General features: G+C 43.4%; 2 protein-coding genes across 5 annotated transcripts in view; both read right to left on the bottom strand.

Moving 5' to 3' along the window:
* Positions 1–7,209: 7,209 nt before the first annotated feature.
* PIGM (phosphatidylinositol glycan anchor biosynthesis class M) lies at positions 7,210–9,003 on the bottom strand. Its single transcript, XM_061183231.1, has one exon. The coding sequence runs from the start codon at positions 8,838–8,840 to the stop codon at positions 7,569–7,571; it is 1,272 nt and encodes a 423-aa protein (XP_061039214.1). The 5' UTR covers positions 8,841–9,003; the 3' UTR covers positions 7,210–7,568.
* A 6,267-nt stretch (positions 9,004–15,270) lies between these two features.
* The window catches only part of KCNJ10 (potassium inwardly rectifying channel subfamily J member 10), a 32,274-nt gene continuing 25,695 nt past the window's right edge, over positions 15,271–21,849 (bottom strand). For 2 of the 4 annotated variants that reach the window (XM_061183233.1, XM_061183232.1), the window contains one exon: positions 15,620–20,657. In XM_061183233.1, the coding sequence (XP_061039216.1) occupies positions 19,518–20,657 (1,140 nt within the window). In that variant the 3' untranslated portion in view covers positions 15,620–19,517. Of the gene's footprint in view, positions 15,597–15,619; positions 20,658–21,849 lie in introns of those variants that run through there. The other 2 variants (XM_061183234.1, XR_009700342.1) reach the window with 2 other exon arrangements.

Below are 21,849 nucleotides of genomic sequence, written 5' to 3'. Positions count from 1 at the left end.
AATTGACTCGAATTGGGCAGCATCAAACTGGAAGTGGTTAGGAGTGCTCCACCGACAGGAGCTAGGGGAGAGACTTTTATAGGGAAGAGGTGGAAGCAAAGCAAAAATTATTTGATTGGCTATATAGCTGTTGCATTATTTGGAAAAGCCTACTTGGTTGTTTATGACTTGTTGTCCTTAGGTTTCGGTTTCTTAACCTTTGAGAGGTTAAGGCTTTTTTAACCTTTACAAGCTTAGGTTTTGGCTTGCTTATGCAGGCTGCTAAGGTATTGGAACCATCTCGGTCTAATGGCCTCCTTGTTTAATTAATTTAACACTAGTATGCACCATGTTGTGTGCTAGCTTTGTCAAATGGATGGATTAGTGAAGTGCTCCCAATTACTTTATGTATTTGCTCTAGCCATTGTCACACTGAATTATAATCACCTTTCCATCTGTGTCCTCTATTAGACATTGTGAGTTCCTTGAAGCAAGGACTGTTGTCATAATCATCCTCATACCCACAGCCTAGCTGAGTGTCTGGAACAAAGTAAACCCTTAGGAAATGTTTACTAAATGAATGAATGAATGATCTGTTGGAAAACTTTTCCCCAAACTTCCTACCTTCTAGGGTCAATATCTAAATGACAAGGGTAGTACAGAGAATGGAGTAGTAAATTTTGCTCCAGAAGATATGGGTTCTGGTCCCATCTCACATACTAACTCTGACCTTGGGCAGAGTGCATACATTCTAAGCCTTAGGGCTCTCATCTGTAAAAATGGATTTAAGACAATCCTCACATCTCAAAGTAACATGTGAATGTACCTTGTAACACGGCTCAACTTAGTTGTTTATATATATTTCATCTTCCTTACAAATTAACATGTGCTCAAACGTCAGGAAAAACAGGTTGAGCTCAAAGTTATTCTATTACAGACCAATAAAAATACTAATGTTAATTGTATTTCTCAACTAGCATTCACGTTCTACTGGATACTGTGAATTAGATTCTGGGTGCTCCTTGCTCACTCCAATCAATTATACTCCCCCTCCTGCTGTTCTTTAAACATGCCAAGCTCTTTCCTATCTCAGGGCCTTTGCACTGCCTTCCACTCAGTAAGGTATGCTCTTCCCCAGAGAGCTGCATGAATGTCATGTCTTCGTTCTGTCAGGTCTCTGCTCAAATGCCACCTCAAGATGCCGTCCCCAACTGCTTTATCTACAACAGCACCCACACCTCTCCTCACTGCCATCACTACTTCCTTAGCTTACCTTATTTTTCTTTATGGCAATCGTCACAATCATGTGTTTGCTTCTTCTTTGCCTCCCGTGGAAATGTAAGCTCCATGAAGACAAAGTCTTTGCCTCACTCAGAGCTGCATCCACATTGCCCAGAACAATGTCTGCCACATAGAAGATACTCGGGGCCTTTTGTTAAATGAATGACATTTGGTAAACAAATGAAGCCTTTCACTGTGAACACCTGCATCATATGGAATTAAGGAGGACTTGCAAAATATAGAATTAGAATCAGAAGACCTACTCTTTTCTAAGTGTAGGCCTACAAGCTGTGTGGCCTTAGAAAGTCACTTGCTTCTGAGCCTCGATTTTCTTATCTGTAAAATAGGAATAGTAATACCTTCTACTGCCCCATTTTACAAATCACAGGATTGTTGTGGAACTTAATGAGGTCTCATATGGAATTTTATTATATTAATGCTTCTGTCCTTACTGTCAACTCTTCAAGAGCATGGACCTTGTCTTACTTGTCTATTATAGGACTTGGCATAGGCCTGGATTTATAAATAATCACCAAAAGAACAGAGAGCAAAGAAAGTTAAAAATTCCCTTTGTGAAATCACTGAGCTTCAAACATTCATGATCCAAATTATCTTTAAATAGTCACTGTAAGTGTCATTTCATTTTATATAGCAGATATAACAATTAGCAAAGTGTCTGAGCAGCTAGAAATATTCCCATTTAGTCTGTTTTTTTTTTTTTAGGATAATGAATATGAATGCTGTTTTGACTAAATGAATGGTTCTCCTGGATCAGCGCTGAATAAATGCTTGTGCTATTCTGATGACTCTGATCTAGGCAGAGGACATGTGCTTCCATCAACAGAGAACCAACCCTTGAATGACCCCTCAACACAATGGAAAAAAGAAGTGCTGTGTAACTTAGGGGCAAGAGCCAAACCTCCACTGCGTAGAGCCAGCCAATGTATGACAGGAATGCACAAATACAAAATTGTCAAGCCAGAACTAGATATTTAAAAAACCTGTGCATACATTTTCACATATAACTACTATCTTCTCAGAGAACCAGATCAAAGTTTAGAATAAAGTTTATATTAACAGAAGGAATAAAGTTTATATTAACAGGTAGTGAAAACAATTATTTAGAAGGAATAAAGTTTAGAAGGAATAAAGTTTATATTGACAGGTAGTTAAGACAATTATTTAGTACAAATCCAGGTTCTTTTCCTAAATCCTAGTAAATTGGGAGGAAAAGGCTTAAGCCTAAATTCCAAAATGAGCTCCTTCTTTAAAGGCTTGTAAACAGATATTAAAGCTGGGGAGGTGATAAGGAATGGCTTGTCCTGGGCCAGCATAAGCACGTTAGGTTTAACTCATTTAATTCTTACAAACAGTTCTATGAGGATTACATTATCATCCTCATTTCACAGATGGAAAACTATTTCATCTAGATAAAAGAATTTTGCCCAAGGTTACACGCTGGGATTTGAACCTAAACTATATGAATCTGTGTTCTCTTATGCTATACTATCAGTATAGGACATGAGTTTTAACTGTATGAATGCACACTGCAGAAGGTACATTGTAGAGCAAGAGAAATTTAACAATAATCATTTGGAAATCATGTTCACATAATTTCCATAGCTTGATTTACAAATAGATGGGCTAACATGTGGTTCAGCAAATCAGCTTCTTAGACCAGGCTATGGAGGGAAAGGGCATTGCAAAGTCAGCAGTAACAAAGAAATTATACAATTTAGTGAGAGGGTTTGGATGTGGGAGGGGGTTATTGAAGGTCTGGAATTATTAAAGAGAAAAGTTTGGGGATGACAGAAACTTGCACAACTGCAAGAGAACTGCCCCTCAAGCAAATACCTAAAAGATTAAGGACAAATTGATTGGCAAGACATTTGTTAGAGTGATGGTGAGTTTCATTTATTTTGCCACAATCTTTATCCGTTGCAACTGGGCACTTTGGAAAAATCCAAAACCTAATATAGTGGAAAGAGTATGACATTTAGTAAGGCAAAATTTGCTTCAAATTCTAGCCCTGTCACTTATTTGTAAGCCATTTAATCTTTGAGCCTCTTTGTTCACCTATGAAATGGAAGTACAAATATCAACTCTAAAGTGTTGCTGTGAAAACGAAATGAAACCGTATGTGGTGGAATAGGTACCCCAACTCATACAGTCATGAAAAGCCAGAACTTATAATCAAGATTTAAAATCAGTTAATCACCTGTTGTTGGAGGAGAGGGGTAGGTATTAAGAATCTAAACGTGGGACTTCCCTGGTGGTGCAGTGGTTAAGAATCCGCCTGCCAAAGCAGGGGACATGGGTTCGAGCCCTAGTCAGTAGTTGTGGCAACTAAGCCCGTGTGCCACAACTACTGAGCCTGCGCTCTAGAGCCCGTGAGCCACAACTACTGAGCCCACGTGCCACAGCTACTAAAGCCCGTGCGCCTAGAGCCCATGCTCCGCAACAGAGAAGCCACAGCAATGAGAAGCCCGTGCACCGCAATGAACACCGAAAGCAGCCAAAAATAAATAAATAAATAAATAAATTTTTAAAAAAAAAGAATCTAAACATGGGGAGTTCCCTGGTGGCCTAGTGGTTAGGATTCCGGGCTTTCACTGTCATGGCCAGGGTTCAATCCTTGGCCAGGGAACTGAGATCCTGCAAGCCGTGCGGTGTAGACAAAAAAAAGAATCTAAACATATATAATCTTTTATTTGGAAAACTTATTAGGGATGATTACCACCCTTTATTTTCTTAGGAGGGAGACAGAAAGATTTGCACAAAAAAATTGTTTGTTCAACTTTGATGGAAGGTAAATCCCTTTAGTTCTCACTTTGTTTTAAAGACCAGGGAAAGATCCAAACTTCTTAATCATAGATTATCATCTCTTTCTTTCATGGAATCTTTGAGATACAGAATGTCTATTCTTTAAAATTAAACACAAAATAATTGGAGAGATTTGAAAATGGACAAGATGTTAAAATTATATTAGATAACAATATACTAGTTTTGTAAGAAAAGACTATTTTTAGGAGATGCACGCTGATATATTTAGTGGTGAAGTTCAATGTTGTTGGCAACTTTGCATGGTTCAGAAAAAAATTATATATAAATAAATAAAAATTATATAAATAAAAGAAACATGGCAAAATGTTAATTGTTGAACTTAGATAGTAGGCATATGGGTAATGTTTGAAATTGTTCATAGTAAAGCATTGGGGGAAAAAAAAACAAACAAGAGGTTGCATTTAGGGACCGTCCCATGTGAAATTTTCCATTTTTTCCGTTTCCACTCATTGCATAGATGGTTGAGGTAAGGGTGGTTAGAACAGAAAACAGCTGGAGAAATAACAATATATTCAGCCACAAGTCAACTAACTAAAAGGCAAGTCCTACAAAACTTTTGAAACAATGTTATGTCACCTACAGAGTCATTCAGCCAAATGATAAGTCAGTAACTGAAACAACATGGTTTTAACAAAGAGATTAGCCTTTCCAATGGACCTAATCTAGGGACTTTATCTAGGGATATTTAGGGACCACATTTTGAAGACATTAAGGCAACTATAGAAGAAAATAAGTAATGCAGTCCCTCTGTTTAGAACACAGACCATCTTGAGAACCATGCTTCATATGCTAATAATTAATGCTTATCTGTAAATGGGTATATTGATCTTAAGAGGTGGCATAAGAACAAAAAGAATCATATAGGAAATAAGCCAAAGTGCTATTCAATTTTAAAGTGTTATTACAGGATGAATAAAGAAACCAAAGGACTGCAAGTGAAAAGAAGACAAAAGAGATTTTACAAAACTGGAACACAAAAATAAATGAAAAAAATTAAAAAACCCAAGAGACCAAATGAAATCATTTCTTGAGTTAATTTACTAAATGTCTCGCAGCATATAAGCTATAAAATACTCTCTGCATCTTTTAAGAAATGCCTGCAGTTCTTTGGTAGAGAATTTCTTGTAAGGCAGGATCTGCAGTTCCCTCCAAAGATCCCAACAGAACTCCATTGACTTCTAAGAACGTTAAGGGAGTGATCTAAAACATGCAAAATGTTTAAAGTCTTATGATGCATTTACAATGTGAACATCCATGTGATAGAATATTATTCAGCAATTTCAATGTAAGTAGGAAGAGTAAAGCACAACAAAGAATGTTAAAGTAAAAAAAAATAATAATAAGGAAATGAATAAGTAAGTACACTTGTGACTATTAAAAAATTAGTCAAGGGGCTTCCCTGGTGGCGCAGTGGTTAAGAAGCCGCCTGCCAATGCAGGGGACACGGGTTCGAGCCCTAGTCTGGGAAGATCCCACATGCCACGGAGCAACTAAGCCCGTGTGCCACAACTACTGAGCCTGCGCTCTAGAGCCCGTGAGCCACAAGTATGAAGCCCGCTGGCCTAGAGCCCGTGCCCCGCAACAAGAGAAGCCACCGCAATGAGAAGCCCGCTCGCCGCAACTAGAGAAAGTCCGCTCGCAGCAACGACGACCCAACACAGCCTAAATAAATAAATAAATAGCAATAAATAAATAAATAGATAGATAGCAATTCCTATAAAAAAAAATTAGTCAGGGATACCAAAAAGACAATTATAATGAGATGTTGGAATTCTCTTTCTGTTTCCCTTTTCCCACTAGTTCTACCAGAAAAAAATTTTTTAAATTATCATTATAAAGGGATGAAGGGGAAAAAAAAGGTACAAATGCCATGGCTGGAAGGTCACTAACGAACAATCATATACAAAGAGCACTTAAGATAATATCTAATGTGGGATATGAAACAAGATGTTATAAGAAAGGTCACCATCCTCAACAATTAATTGTCTCTGCTATTTTCACCCTAACAGCAACCCATGCAAAGCCGCCCATTCATCCCTTCTTTCTAATGATGGATCGCAAAAGGTATCGATCTAAGAAGTGCTGCCAGTAATAGCATTCTTAATTATGACCTGCCAACAGACATCTTATTCTCAGAGGCTTTTTAGGCCTGAATTGACATGAAATATACTACTTCTCTGGAGGTTTTTGTTTTTCTTTTTAACTGTGAAAGAACAATGTTGTTAAATTACTCATCTTTTAATATCAAAATCATAAACTCAAACTCACTCATTGCTAATGCATTTTACAGCGTTAGGGAGTCGCCACCTAGATAGGCTATTTTTTTTTTTATTTTTTTTTAGCTTGCTTGTTTGAAACTCACAAAGCATTTTTTCCTAGAAATATTATAGTAATAAGGTAAATGGATCTGGCCACCAAAGCCTCATTTCCACAATCTCTCCCTCAATTTCCTGGTCTAAAAGACTAATGGCTATTAGGATGCTTCTTATGCTTTCCAGGAGCCTCCCATGCAGGCCTCCATTCCTATCATGGAATTTTCACAAGTAAGGTATTTGTAAGCTGGGAAATGCCTTATTAACAATTTAATATTTTACCACCTAAAACCTACTAATCATTTACAACACTGATAACACTTGATTAACTTAAACTCTAAATGAAATATGTTTTTTAGCAATCAGCAAATTAAAAACAAAGGGGTAAAAGAGAGTTCTAAAATGTCCTTACAGTGTGTGACCTCAAACATATAAAGCAAGATGCTATTTTAAAATATGTTGAAAAGTTTAAAGATGGATGAATTTAAATTTAATCCTTTTTATAAAAAACCAAACAGCAGTCTATTACCACTGGGACTAAGCACTGAAAAACTAAGTTATAAAACAAATACATGAAACATGACTACAATTTAAATTCTTTGGATTCTTTATCTTCTAAGCCCCCACTTTTAATACAGAGTTAACTTTCCCAACCTAAGCACAGCATCATTATTTAACACTTCATATCTAAAAGCTGTACTTTAGGAACATTTTATGAGTTTTCAGTTATCAAGAAAGCTTCAGAATGAAAAAGCGGGATTTAAAAGATAAGACAGCTTCAGATAGTACCACAGTATAAATATTGGAACAAATACTGGCTTAGACTTTATGTTTTTTGACTTTTTCTCTATTTTCTACAAAAACCTTTTAGCATCTGATAATTTCATCAGCCCTTCTGTTTTCAAACTAGTAACCTTTACTTCCCATCATGTCCCAGATAAATGAGTCCTGAGATTTCCTAAAGGGTGGACCTCAGTTACTGAGGCCCCTTTATAAGGCAAACATTCATTTAAATTTGTTAGAATAGGGTTTTATGCTCTAAACTGAAGTTTCACTAGAGTGCTTAGGATGTTCAAAAAAATTCTTTCCAAAGCTCTCTTTGGTCCATTCAGAACACTCAGAATGGAAGTTGCAGAAGAACTGGAGCATCTATCAGTCATATTTGGTTCTGTCTGTCAGGGGTTCCTCCTTGTAATGGGAAATGATTTGAATGAGGATGGAACAGTTGATAAGGAGGAAGAACAAACCAGCTAACCAGATAAACAGAAAGGTGTTCTTTCCTTGAAACTCAAGAACATAAGCAGGAGCCAGCCATAAGGCCTGCCCTATGAACCATAACGTCAGGAGAACCACAGCTCTTCTCCAAGGCATTCTCACTAGTGGCATCACAAGGGGCAGGAGGCAGAGGTACCAAAGAAAGTACTGGGAGGTGCAGACTTTGTTAAATGTCACAAAAATAGACGTATGAAGAAAACAACAAAAGGCAAGGTCTCTGTAATAAGCGAAAGACACTGCTGAAAGCAAGATGAATTGTGGCAGGAATGCGGCAATTCCCAGGGAAAAACTCCACTTGCTCTCTGCGGTCAAATACAGCATGTAGAAGTATGGAGAGAAGTTGTGACGGATATCCCGCCTGGTCAGGTGATACAGGTAGGTGTGCTCCAAAAACTCCCAACCATATTTGTAGTAAAAACTGAAGCTCAGGGCAAAAAACGTGAGTCCAGCAACGGCTACGAAGAGCAGCACAGCCCGATTACACAGCCTCTTCAAGAATTCATACAGACGAGCCTGGAAAGAATACCGGAATTGACGGAGGCCTTCGTCGCTGTCGCGTTCCGGAAGCAAGTGGAGTGCTATGGGAAGGATATAGGTCACCGGATACATCTTCAAATGCACTGCGAAACCATAGAATATAGCAGCACACGCGACGAGCCTTTTTTCTATTAGGTACAGGGTCATAAGCACCAGGGAGGAGACGATTGAGTCCGCATTGCCTCGGCTGGACACCGCCATAGGTAGGGGGTTAAGAAGCCAAAAGACACAGTAACCGCAAGCCTGGCGGCGACCCAGCCCCTTAAGAAGCAGTAGCCGGTATAAGAGGAAGGCGGTGAGGAGGTCGAAGCTGACGAAGAGAAACTTTCCAAAGAGCTCATTGAGATAGATGTTGGGAGTGAGGAGCCACCCCAGCAGCGGAGTGTAACGGTACGTCGCCCTCAGGTAAGGGGAGCGCCCTTCCGTGACGAAACGCGCGGCGTCGGTGAAGACGTGGTAGTCGATGTCCGTATACCTCACGAGCAGGGTCCGGTCCTGGAAGAGCCCATAGAAAACCAGGGCCACTCGGGCAAGGAAGGCCACACCAAATACACCGGCGGGGGGCACCCACAGATTCAGGAACCACTCTCCCCAGTGCGTGGTCGGGCTCATGACCTGACTGCACCACAGCAGCTCAGTCCCCAGCTCTAAACTGCCTTGGAAGGTCTAACCCTCGCTGCGGTTCCTTGGCCGGCACTACTCCTTCCAGCTAGACTGCCAACCGAAACAACTGCGGGACGACAACTTCCGGCAGGAAGGCCCGCCCCCGTCCTGTTTCCGGTCGCACGCCAGGCGCTGGGTTCTCAGTGGCCCCAGCGGGAGAATTACCTTCCTTCTGGACAGGCTGTCTCGCGTCCTCTCCTCCTCCTGCGGGGGCGGAGTTTCCGGTCCGGCGACTTCAGTTTGCCCGGAAGGCCGGCGCTGGGAGGTATTTTTACAGAGCTGGGCGAGTGTTATTTGTGGGTGACCCCTTACTTCCCCCGCCTCAACTCCAGTTGATGGAGACTGACCCCTGAAGCGGAGAGAGCTTCGAGCTTCATCCCTCAGGCCTGGGCCGGTGACCCGAGAGTAAAAAAAAAATAAGAGTGAAGGAAAAATAAACCTGTGATGGTTTCTCATGCTTTACCTCGCCAGCTCGTGGGTAATACCGGGGGTGGGGGGGGGGGGTTTGTGGGCTCCGGGGGGAGCCGAGCTAGGATGAATTGAAGGGGGCCCAGATGTGTGCGATATTTGGGACATACTTGTATTTTGAAATTATTAGTTGTTTATCTAAATTTGAATTTAACTGGGCATCCTGTATTTTATCCGGCAAACCTTGGTAGAGGGATGGGAAGGGAGGACAGGAAGCTTCGTAGGGTTCCTAAACTCTATCACGCCCTCATGCCTCAGTGTCATTGTACTTGCTATTCTTTCTGTCAACGTTGCCTTCCCCTCCGCAGTCACTACTTAACCCTTCAGGCCTCGGCTCAAGTGTTAACTCCTAAAAGCATATCCTGGCTCTCAGCTCACTTTTTCATCATGCACTGCGATTTAGATGCCTTTCCGCTAACTGAGGGTAGACGAACAGAGGCCGAAGGGCTCTAAGCTCTAGAAAATCACTCACACAGAAGCCTCTGCCCCTCTATGTAAATATAGAGTCCTGTCCATTGCCTGCCCTCCCATTGCTCCAAAATTCCCTTTTGGAATGACCATCCCTATAGTATAGCATTTGTCAGTGATAACTTTTTTGTTTCATTTTCCTAGTTTTCTGTCAGGACATTTTGAGTTCTTTGAGAACAGAGATTATCTTGTTCTTTTCTGTACCTCAGTATATAACACATTACCAGACACAGTAGGCATTCTGTACAAGTTGAATTGATTTTTGAGGTTCCTCTTACCAGGATACCTCTGGAGTGGCATCTTTGGGGTGCTCCCAACTCCCAGTCCTTTCCTCTTTCAAATATCCTTTATTTATTTCAAGTTCTTCCCCCTTCACCCATCCCACTCCAACCTTACTCCCATGAATTTCTCACCAAGGACTCTAACCCATTAGCTCTTTCCCTTCTGGGCACTTATTGAACTTACAGTCTGCAATTCAGAATTTCATAATTTATTTTAGATTGTATTCATAACCCTTTCAATGAGATTGTAGGGTTTTTGAGGTTAGGGGTTATATCTTATCCTTAATTTTTTAAAATTACTCATAATTTATTGCAGTCTTAGGCACATGGTACATGTTCAGTAACTACTGACTTACTTGATTTTACAGATTGATCCTGCTTCCTAGGGGACGTCTTCTAAACTAGCATCTACTAGAGTAGATGACTCCATCCAGTCTGAACATGCAGCTCCCAGGACTACCCTCCATTCATCCATCATACAATTTACATTTATCCTTTGTATGAACCAAGTTAATCTCACACATTCCATATTCATATTCTGATATCTCTTTGTCTTTATCTGTACCTTGGTATAAGTATATACCTTATGTTGATAATTACTTTTAACCATTTTTTTTGCAGTACAGTAGCCATATATACAATGGCAGCACATCACCATTCAAATAATGATGATGATGATTTCTTTTTTTTGTTAAACGCTACTCTCACATTTAGAAATCAAATCTTAAAGATTCATGAAAGCTATAGGTTTTTTTTTTTAATTTACTTTATTTATTTATTTATGGCTGTGTTGGGTCGTTGTTGCGCACAGGCTTTCGCCATTTGTGGTGAGCGGGGGCTACTCTTCATTGTGGTGTGCGGGCTTCTCATTGCGGTGGCTTCTCTTGTTGTGGAGCAGGGGCTGTAGGCACGAGGGCTTCAGTAGTTGTGGCTTGTGGGCTCTAGAGCGCAGGCTCAGTAGTTGTGGCGCACGGGCTTAGTTGCTCCGTGGCATGTGGGATCTTCCTGGACCAGGGCTCGAACCCGTGTCCCCTGCGTTAGCAGGCGGATTCTTTTTTTTTTTTTTTTTTTTTTTTTTATAACCCAAGACTATTGGATATCCTCTTGGGTCTTGCTAAGATTTCATTGTACTTGCTTTTCTTTTTTTTTTTTTTTTTAATTTTATTTATTTATTTATTTATTTATGGCTGTGTTGGATCTTCGTTTCTGTGCGAGGGCTTTCTCTAGTTGTGGCAAGCGGGGGCCACTTTTCGTCGCGGTGCGCGGGCCTCTCACTATCGCGGCCCTTCTTGTTGCGGAGCGCAGGCTCCAGACGCGCAGGCTCAGTAATTGTGGCTCACGGGCCCATTTGCTCCGCGGCATGTGGGATCCTCCTGGACCAGGGCTCCAACCCGTGTCCCCTGCACTGGCAGGCAGATTCTCAACCACTGCGCCACCAGGGAAGCCCAAGCAGGCGGATTCTTAACCACTGCGCCACCAGGGAAGTCCATGATGATGATTTCTAATAGCCAGCTTTGTTGAGAACTTATTTGCAGTGTGTCAGTCACTGTGCTAAATACTTACCATGTAAGGTAGATATTCCCACCTTCACAAATGAAATCAAAGCTTATGGAGATTAAGTAATTTTCCTAAGTCATATAGTCAACTAGTCGCAGAGCTGGAACTCAAAAGCAGGTCTGTCTGGCCCAGGGTATTCTTAACTACTATGTGGCTAACCTGCAAATAAAATGTTGATGATGAATTCTAATTTCCCTCTCTGCCTCCTCTCATTGATCTCTTGTTTGAATCTTTCTGATATTTTCTGTCACTGTGATTCTATATATTTATTCTTTTCTTCTGCCAGTGATAGATAAGTGAGGGTTAGTCCCAGAAGGTAGAGGATATGGGAGGTAGATGTCAGAAGATTAATTAAGTGAGGGTTCCTCTGGTTGGGTTGGTTTAGGTAGTATGACAGAAAGGCCTCAGCTAATTTGTCCCTATAGAGCCTACCTAGTAAATAGGTGAGAGGCACCAAATTTGGGCAAATAAGGAAACAGTAAACAACTAATCAAAAGAAACGAAGCTTGGATCAAAGTGAGATGCAGATAGTGTTTGTGGGACTGAAGAGGGGACGGAGTCCAGTAAAATTAATTGGACGTGGCATGCCAACTATTGGTACTATTTCTAGGCGAGACACAAGTATCACAGGGTCTAAGGACCCCATATTGAGCTTTTTGCATTGGGCGTAGGGGTTCTGTTTTCTCACTTCTCCCTGAAAGGGCTGCATTTTTTCAAATGCTCAACTGTTCATTACCTCTTGAATTACTACTTACAGTCCTTCCTCATTCTCCCTTTCACTGTCTGTCTCTAGGTTTCCATTCTTTTAGAGCCAGTGGCTAGGGAAGGCACACACATGCATACCTCATCCCTAGCATCCTTAGCCAGGACCTTGGCCTTGGTCACTATGCCATAATATGCTGTCATTACCTTTTTAGATCCATTCTCCATCTCTTCTGCCCTGTTCTGTGCAGCATCACGCAGGCTCCCTTGCCCTCTGGCTTCTCATTAGAATAAGCCAGTGGCAGGCACTAGCAGATCTTTGGCAGTGGCTGAGTTCCTCTACCTAAGGCCAAGGCTCCTGCTAAAGCTGTAGCCCTCTCCCTTCAGAAACTCTCACCAGGTTTCAATGATGGTCCCTTCAGATTTAATACCGGTAAAGGCTTCCTACTGTTGCAAGTCCCTGGGTGCTTCACGAGCCCTTGTTGGTTTATTGACCCTGCCCACACCTTTGTTAATACTCCCTTCATTAAGTCCTGTCCAGTTAGCCCTTTGAGTGTACCATGTGCTTTCTGCTGGCACTGTAATTCAATCACCTTCTTTTTTCTTTTTCTAGATCTTGCTTATATTTCCTGCTTTGTAATTTCTTTTGAATCTATCCCTAATTCTTTTTGTGCTCAGCATCCTGCACCTTAATTCAGACTTCAACAACTCAATTTGGTAACAGTATTGACACCTGTACTCAACTAGGATCTGTGGCAATTACCTTTCCCCTAAGGTTTTGCAAGTCTCTTAACTGGTTTAGTGTCTCCTGTCTCTCAATTCTACTGCCAGATTGTTATTCATAAACAGTACTATAATTAGATGCTTTCCTTTCTCAAACATCTTCAATAGCTCCCAAGCCTGTGGGAAAAAGTAATAATTTAGACTGACATTTAATCCCTCCATGGCCCTGCCTTTTCAACCTGTTCACCTAGAAAGCCCTCTATTCTAGGTTTTTTTAATTTAATTTTTATTTTATATTGGGGTATAGTTGATTTACAATGTTATGTTAGTTTCAGATGTACAGCAAAGTAGTTTAGTTATACATATACATAGATCCATTCTTTTTCAGATTCTTGTCCCATATAAGTTATTACAGAATATTGAGAGAGTTCCCTGTGCTATACAGTAGGTCCTTGTTGATTATATTCTAATATAGTGGTTAGATGGTTAATCTCTTAAATATGCCTTTTGCTTTCTTACTGTGGTACTTTTGCCCATGCTGTCCCACCTACAAAGAATCCTATTTCTCATCACTTATTTGTATGCTATTTGTCTCTCAATGCTAGGCTCAAACCTGAACTCTGTGGACTCTTCCTAAATCTTAACTAGTAGTGGAAATGATCTCTCCCCCCAAACATTGGTGTTTATTGTCTGTTCTATTTTTTTAAACAGTTGATTTTGTCATGCCTTATGAAATATGTTATCTAAATCTTTTATGGTTATTTAACCAATATACCACCTCCACTGCATACTAGCTGTGTGAACTGTAGGCAAATTCCTTCCCTCCCTCTTTTCTTCCCTTCCTTCCTTCTACATTTATTGAGCATCATACGTGCAGGTGCTGTGCTAAGTGCCCAGCTGTACTGGTGACCCAACACTGACAGGAATCCCAGTTACAGTTACATGGCACTTAAACGCTAGTGAGCGAGGCAGACATTAGTCAAATAAATTCACAAGTAATATAAAATTGCATCTGTGACAAGTGTAATGAAAGAGGGGTACATGATGCAATCACAGCTTTTAACAGGGTTTGGTCTAAGATGGGCATACTGAGAGTTAACTTGGGAGTTGGCAAGCACTACGGAGAGTTCCCCAGAAGGAATAGCAGGTATAAAGGCAAAAAAAACTGTACGTACCTTGCTGGCATGTATCTTGTCTTCTTTTTCTTTGTCACTTGAATGGTACATTTCATGTAATAGGAACTCAGTTGATTTTTCTTGAATCCTGTGTCAAATGTGTTCTAACCAGGCCTCTTAGATTGATACCATCCCTTGCCTAGTGCCTATCCCTGGGGAATGTTTTCCACAGAGATCTCACTGTTTAGAACATGTTGTTAATGGCATATCTGGCCCTAATATATGCTACTTGTTATTTTATCTTATTTTCTTCACAAGTTGGCAAGTTTCTTCAAATGTTATGGGACTGTATATTTCATATATCTTATATATCTCTCATGTCTTATGACTCATCCCTAAAAACCAGTGTTTCCCAAATGTTGTAGATAAGTATTTACTGACGATGGTAAGAGACCCAATTTTCTCCCTCTGTCCTTCCATTTCTGGGGAACAAGAGTCAGTGACCATAGGGGTCTGTTACTTCAATTCAGGGCTGGATATTGAGAGCCAGCCCTTCTTCAGGCTATTGATAGATAAGAATAGAAGAGAAACCCACTTCTTTGAGAACTGGGACAGGAAATGCCCAATGATTCAATGAATAGTCATATAGAGCCTTGAGGATATATAAGGAATGACCTGCACTGTAGTGTGGCAGGGAAGTTGGGTGCATGATCACTGGCTGAAAGGGACAGTGCCTGGGTTCCAAAGCAACTTGACTTTCCTGGATTAACCTGAGCCAATTTTCAGATGTCTAGGTCTTAACTTTTTTTGTAATCCTTTAAAAACTGAGTTTAACAGGTATTTGCTACAGGACCCTGAAGTTAATGAGGGGAGGTGTGGGAAAGGAGTTGGGGGAATGGATGATAGCACCAAAGGGGAAAGGCCTGGCTGTGTGGTCAGAAGCTCTTCCAGCACAGCTCAATTCCACCCTCCTTTCCCAAAGGTAGGTCAGTGAGTTCAGGCCTTAGTAACAGAATTAGTTTTGTTTTGTTTTTAATTTTTATTTATTTATTTATTTTTCTTTGGCTGTGTTGGATCTTCATTGCTGCGCGAGGGCCTTCTCTACTTGCGGCGAGCGGGGGCTACTCTTCATAGCGGTGCGCGGGCTTCTCATTGCGGTGGCTTCTCTTGTTGCGGAGCGCGGGCTCTAGGCGTGCGGGCTTCAGTAGTTGTGGCTCACGGGCTCTAGAGTGCAGGCTCAGTAGTTGTGGCGCACGGGCTTAGCTGCTCCTTGGCACGTGGGATCTTCCTAGACCAGGGATCGAACCCGTGTCCCCCACATTGGCAGGCAGATTCTCAACCACTGTGCTACCAGGGAAGTCCCCAGGATTAGTTTTGATTTCTAAAAGAAGCTAGAGTGAAGAACAGAGATTCAGCCATTTTATTTAGTAACTTGTTCTGAACAGACAAGAATAAAATAAACCAAAAAAACTCACATGTCTTTTTTCCTAGGTACATTTGACCTGGTTTAGTCTTTAATGCAATGAATGGAAAAAACATCCCTAGATGTTTCTGCTTCAGTAGAGTTGGCCATTACTGAGCCGGAGCCCAGGCTAACTTTACAGCGAAGGTAGTGTGTTATTTTACAAATAAGCTAGGTTAACTAGCAAGGGTAAAGGACCAGGGTAGCAGCCTTGGGAGGGGGCAGTGTCCCTGGCTTGTAGCAATAGTATAACTGGCTTCCTTTCTCTTCTCAGGCCTCAGAGAGAAATCCCTGGATGGTCTTATTAGCTGACAGGTTGGGGTAGGAGGTTGGGCAGGTAATGAGGTGAAGCACAGAGTAGGGATTTCAGAAGCCTCTCCCCATCCCCTAGGGCAGCTGGTACCCCCACTCCTCATTTTCATACAGAGGTACAAAACTAAAGCACCACGCCCTCCCCCATGCTCAGATGCCAGGATTGGGACTCTTCTAGCATAGAGGGCATTCTCTTTGGGCTGCTTGCAACCATACAGAAATCTGGTCCTCTGCCTTGGGAGTATCTTGGGCCCAACAGCTCTTTAGTCCTGGCATTTAGATTCTAGAGTTGAGGCTTCCCTTTTGTGCCTCCCGCACACTGAAGCGTTCAGCTTCTTAGTTGAATAGCCATCACCTCCCGGGGCTGGAGCCGCAGTTGCCCCACCCCTGTGGAGGAAGGGGAAATACAGTGTACCTTAAGAGAGGGAAACAGGATTTTTTCTTTTTAAGTGCTACTGTCACAGGACACTGCTGGGGATGGGAGCACACAGCCTAAGTAGTAGATTCTCCTAGATTTCCACAGATGGAGTGCCTCCCCTCCTCATGTTCCTCTTATATCTCCCCTCTTCCTGGTCCTGTCAGCAGCACAGGGTGTGTCAGAAGCCTCACTGGACACATCTTTATTTCTGAAGAGCAGCTTCCACCCCTCCCTTTCCCGTCATCAAACCTGAAAGCCTTAGTCAGGTATCTCACTTCCATGTTGAAACCAGGATCACTGGCTGTAAGTCTGGGAATCTGGGGAGTCCTACCCCCAAACCAGAGCAAGATATCTGCCCCCATGCTAAGCTCTCTGAATACTTTCTTTCTGTACATTCAGTATATTTGGTCCTATATACATCTATATACATCTCTCTACATATATATATATTATCTGTTTCTCTTTCTTAGATAAACCTTTCATTTATATATCATAGCTTAATTCCCTGAGCCTCCACCTACCTCTTCCCTGCTAGCCCAAGTAACGCTCAAGGGTTTCATTGACTTCACCAGATCCCGCAGCACCACCCGTCCTCATCTTCATACCCTGAGTATCCTCCCCCATCAGTTGTGTTGCCCATCCCCTGAAATCTCCTCCCTGAAGATCTGTGCCCGGTGCTCTCCTGACATTCCAAGTCCATGGTTGGTGTGGTCAGGGATCCCATTTCTCATCAGACCTGGCTGCTTCTAAAGCTTGCCTGATAGCCTGAAAGATGATTTCAGCTCAGAGGAGAGGGGGGCTGTAGTCTAAAGAATCACTTAGGGTTGAGGGAGAGGGGCATTGCTCTCTGATGGGGCTTATGGGAGAGTAAGCCAGGTTGTATCAAGAGGAGAGTATGATTTAAAGTGCAATTTAGAGGAAAGTGTGGAATCGTGCAGGAGAATCAAAAAGGTTAAGTCAGAAAGTGTTCCCTTCTCATTTTGTTATCCAAGAATCTGAGGATTCTGGAGGCTTGGAATAGACAGCAGGGGAATGGGAAGAGAGTGTTTCCCTCAGGAGGGAAGCAGCTCTGTGCAGAAGAAACTTGATGGAGGATAACTTGCTAATGGATAAGAAGGTACACACACACACACACACACACACACACACGTTGAAAGAAATCAAGTGAGTCTAACATTTGAATAAAGTTGAGAGCCCAGAAGCTGGCTCTTTGCCTTCTGTTCTCTGTCTCAGACTTTCAAGTTGTTCCGGTTCTTGTTTTCTTGAGAGCTAGGGAGTAATGGTGGGGTTTACAGTAAGTGGAGAATGAAGGGTCTTCATCTTCAAGATATAGTTAGTTGAGTTCAAGGAGAGATCAATATAAGAGGATCTTGTGCAGTTGTAGTAAATGGTGACCATGGGTCCAGCCTCCAAATTTTGTGGGTTTCTCTGTGAGGCTCTGCACACAGATGCATGTACTCATTCTGTATAAATGCGTAGCTTATAACAACTGGCTGGTCCACCTTAAATAAACGGCCACTTGCTTCATACAGGGACTCTGTGCCAAACCATTTGGGGTGGGGGAGAGTGTCCCTTGGTACCTAAATGAGAACAGGAAGCACTCGTGGGATTTGGAGCTTTAGAGAAAGTTCTGATGCCCATACACCCTTCCTGACCCCATACCACAGTCCCCATCAGGGAACAAGGAGTGGCCTGAGTCTGATCTCGTAAAGTATGCCTTTTAACTTGCCTGAAACTGGCTTCATAGCAGAGGAGAGGAGAGATGAGACTGATATTCATTTTATACTGTCTCAGGAATGGCTGAGGGAGACCATGGTTATTTGATCAGGAGGTATGATTTCCTTCCCTCCCAGCACTGCCTAACAAAATAGCTGGCACTTTTCCGAAGGGCACTGGGAGGGGTAACAGGGTGAAAAGTATCTGCCAGCCACAGAGTTCTGCCTCTGCCCAAACCTTAACAAAGCATTGCCAATTCCCAGGAGCTCTATACAGCAGTCTGGAAATCGGAGAATGTACTCATCCCATTTGGTTGGTTTAACTTTCCTGGGGACTCTGTGCCCTGTGAGTCTAGTTTTAGTGGTAAGAGAGGAAGGCCCTTGCATTTTCTCCCCCTTCCTCCAAAGTTGGGTTTAGGTGAGAGTGGGCTGGGCAGGAAAGAATCAGAGAAGCCAGGGACAGTGTAATCTGGAACACCATTTCCAGACCTTTCTATGGGGCCTGGGCATTGGACTTTTTCCAGGGGAACATATTGGGGAAGGTCATTACTTTCATGGGACACAGGGAAACAGATCCCCCCAGGGCTGCCTGGAGGATAGGTTCAAGGTTTTAGACAATAGCTCTGCATTAGTCACCCCACAATGAAGAGTTCAGTATTCAGGTCAGGAGCAGGTGTGGTGGTTGTGCCTGTATGCTTTATATCTCCCGGGTCAACTCCAGTTCTCTGGGAGCAGAGGCATCTATGTGGGAACTGGGTATCCTAAGAAAGTGTCCACTTGAGAAACTAGAAAGAGGAGAACAATGGGGACCAAGGTCCTAGGTTATAGTCAGGAGTTGCCAACAGAAATTAACTACACCATGAAAAACCCTGGCTTCTTTCAACAGGTTTTGGTAGAGACTTCAGAATAAAATGATTCTGGATTCCTATATTTCTGAGGGCACAAACCCCAAAGGGACCATCAGAGAGAGAGTCTTGCCTTAGGGAACTTGCTAAGTGGAAAGATTAGGGAGGGGGCTCCAGCCTCAAAGCACCAAACTTTCTGGTGGTGGTGGTGAGAGGTGGGTGGGTGGGGGGGAGCCTATCCATCCAACTGCATGATCCTCCTAATGTGAGTCTCCAGGCATGGCTGAGGCCTTCTAAGCCACTTCAGCCTAATCTTCCCTCTCCTTCCCCCATCCTGGCTTAAGGCAGGTGTGCATCTTGGGGTGGAAGTGCGGTGAGGTGAAGGGAACAACGGGAGGAAGTCCAGTTGGCCTAGACTACCCACAGGCCTCTGGGTTAAAGAAGAGGGAGTGGAGAAGGGTGCTTCTGGGGCTCTCCAGTAAGCCTGGGTAATATCCCTCACCCAGGGTGCCAAAAGAGGAAAAGAGACCAGAGGGATGGGCAGGTGGGGAACGAAGCCCTCAGACATTGCTGATGCGCACACTAATGGCACTGCCCTCCTTCTCATCCTGCTCCCTTAATGACTCCTCCAACTTGAGCTTTTCAGGGTCTCTGTAGCGTACAGTGGTGTCACGGAGGCCGCTCGGAGAGGCTACTTTCACAACTTGGTCAAAAAGGCTAAAGTCTGCTATGTATTTGCCACTGGCTGACAGCGAGATGGCGGGTGTGAACTCGTAGCCCCAAAGGATCTCCTCCGGCAGGTAGGAAGTGCGCACCTGGCAGGTGGCGCTGGTGGATTCCACTGTCCCACTTAGGATCAGCACCAGCTCGAAGTCACCCTCACCACTGCGGAGGGGGAGGTCTTTCAAGGGACTGGTCTCATCCACCACATGGTAGAAGGTAAGGGGTAGGATGAGGAAGGGGCTGTCAGAAGCCGTGTCCACTTGGAAAGTCACATTGACCTGGTTGAGCCGGATGTTCTCGCCCTCCTTTGTCTGGTGGGTCTGAAGCAGTTTGCCTGTCACCTGGCAGCCAATGAGGAGGCTCTTACGCATGTTGGCGACTCGGATCATAAGACAGGGCTTTCCATTGTGTGCAGCTACAACCGCATGCTGGCTGAAACGGATGGTCTCCGCCCGCTTCTTGGGCCGGGCAATCTTTGCCAGGAAGGTACCCGTGATGAAGATTTCCAGGATGGTGGTGAGCACCAGCTGGGCAATAAGAAGCACGATGGCCAGTGGGCACTCCTCACTGATGTAGCGGAAGCCATAGCCAATGGTGGTCTGGGACTCAAGGGAGAAGAGGAAGGCCCCGGTGAGCGTGTGCACCTGTACCACACAGGGGGTATGGTTGGCTGAGGGTCCCAGCTCCAGCAGGTCCCCATGGGCCACAGCTACCAGATACCACACCACACCAAAGAGGAACCAGGTGCCTGCAAAGGTTGCAGAGAAGAGCAGAAGCTTGTAGCGCCACTGCATGTCAATGAAGGTTGTCCACAGGTCCTTGAGGTAGAGGAAGCGCTTGTCAGCAATGTGCTCCATTCTCACATTGCTGCGGCCATCTTTTGTCAGGACTCTCCTCCGTCGTATCCCTGGGCCCATTAGGGGCCGGCTTTCTGTCTGAGTGGTTTGGCTGTAATACACCTTGGCAACCGACGTCATCTGCAGAGAGCAAGACAGCATAATGAGCGGTATTGCAAAAATCCAGCAACTCCCAGCCACCACCCAATGGGAAGGAAGAAGAAACTTTCATTTTAGTGCCACTGATTTGTCCTCTTATTAGCAAATGTTTACTGAGCACTTGCTATATGCCAGGCACTGTAGTGCAAGATGCTGGAAGGTCAAAGATGAATCTGACAGCATCCTTGCTCGCCAAGAACTCACAGCATAGTGAGAAAGATTCATGTTCAGTAAGCAAACAATTGCAGTAAAGTCTGACATTTGTAATTCTTAGGAGAAGCAGAGAAGAAAGAGTAATAAGTTCACAGTTCCTTGAAGGTGGGAGTGAGACTAAAGAGGGCTCTACTGGTCTCCATTCACCACAAAACCAGTTCTGTGAAGATCTCTAATTCTGAAATAGGATCCCTCCCCACCCTCAAGAATGGCAGCAGCAAGAAAGACTATCCTGTTGAACTCCTTCCAAGCCAGTCCCCCTTAACACACACATGCCCTTAATTTCTCCATTCTCTCCCCTACCTCCACGTCAGTACTCACTGGTGATACAAAGATATTCGCCTGGCTCAGAAGATAGCAGAAACTACCCATTCTTCTACCCCTTAAGATGTTCTCTAAGCATCCAGCCCATTTCACTATTATTATTATCATTGTCATTATCATTATTATTGTCATCATCTATTTGCATTTTCTGGGGAAATTAGGTCCGGGTTAGGGTCTGGGGTGGTGTTGGGAAGAGCACAGACAGAACTGAGCAAAAATAAACAAGTGATGGTGGGGGCTTCCCTGGTGGCACAGTGGTTAAGAATCTGCCAATGCAGGGGACACGGGTTCGAGCCCTGGTCCGGGAAGATCCCACATGCCGCGGAGCAACTAAGCCCATGCACCACAACTACTGAGCCTGCGCTCTGGAGCCCGCGAGCCACAACTACTGAGCCCACGTGCCACAACTACTGAAGCCCGCGCGCCTAGAGCCTGTGCTCCGCAACAAGAGAAGCCACTGCAATGAGAAGCCCGCGCACCGCAGTGAAGAGTAGTCCTGCTCTCCGCAACTAGAAAAAGCCCGCGTGCAGCAACGAAGACCCAACACAGCCAAAAATAAATAAATAAATTCATTAAATAAATAAATAAACAAGCGATGGTGAAGGAAAAACATCAAACTGAAGCCTCCTGGCAGCAC

The sequence above is a fragment of the Eubalaena glacialis genome, chromosome 3 (genome assembly GCF_028564815.1).
Source record: "Eubalaena glacialis isolate mEubGla1 chromosome 3, mEubGla1.1.hap2.+ XY, whole genome shotgun sequence".
Lineage (NCBI taxonomy): Eukaryota > Metazoa > Chordata > Mammalia > Artiodactyla > Balaenidae > Eubalaena > Eubalaena glacialis.
Note: the sequence above shows the minus strand (reverse complement) of the source record. Positions and strands in the feature narration are given on the sequence as shown.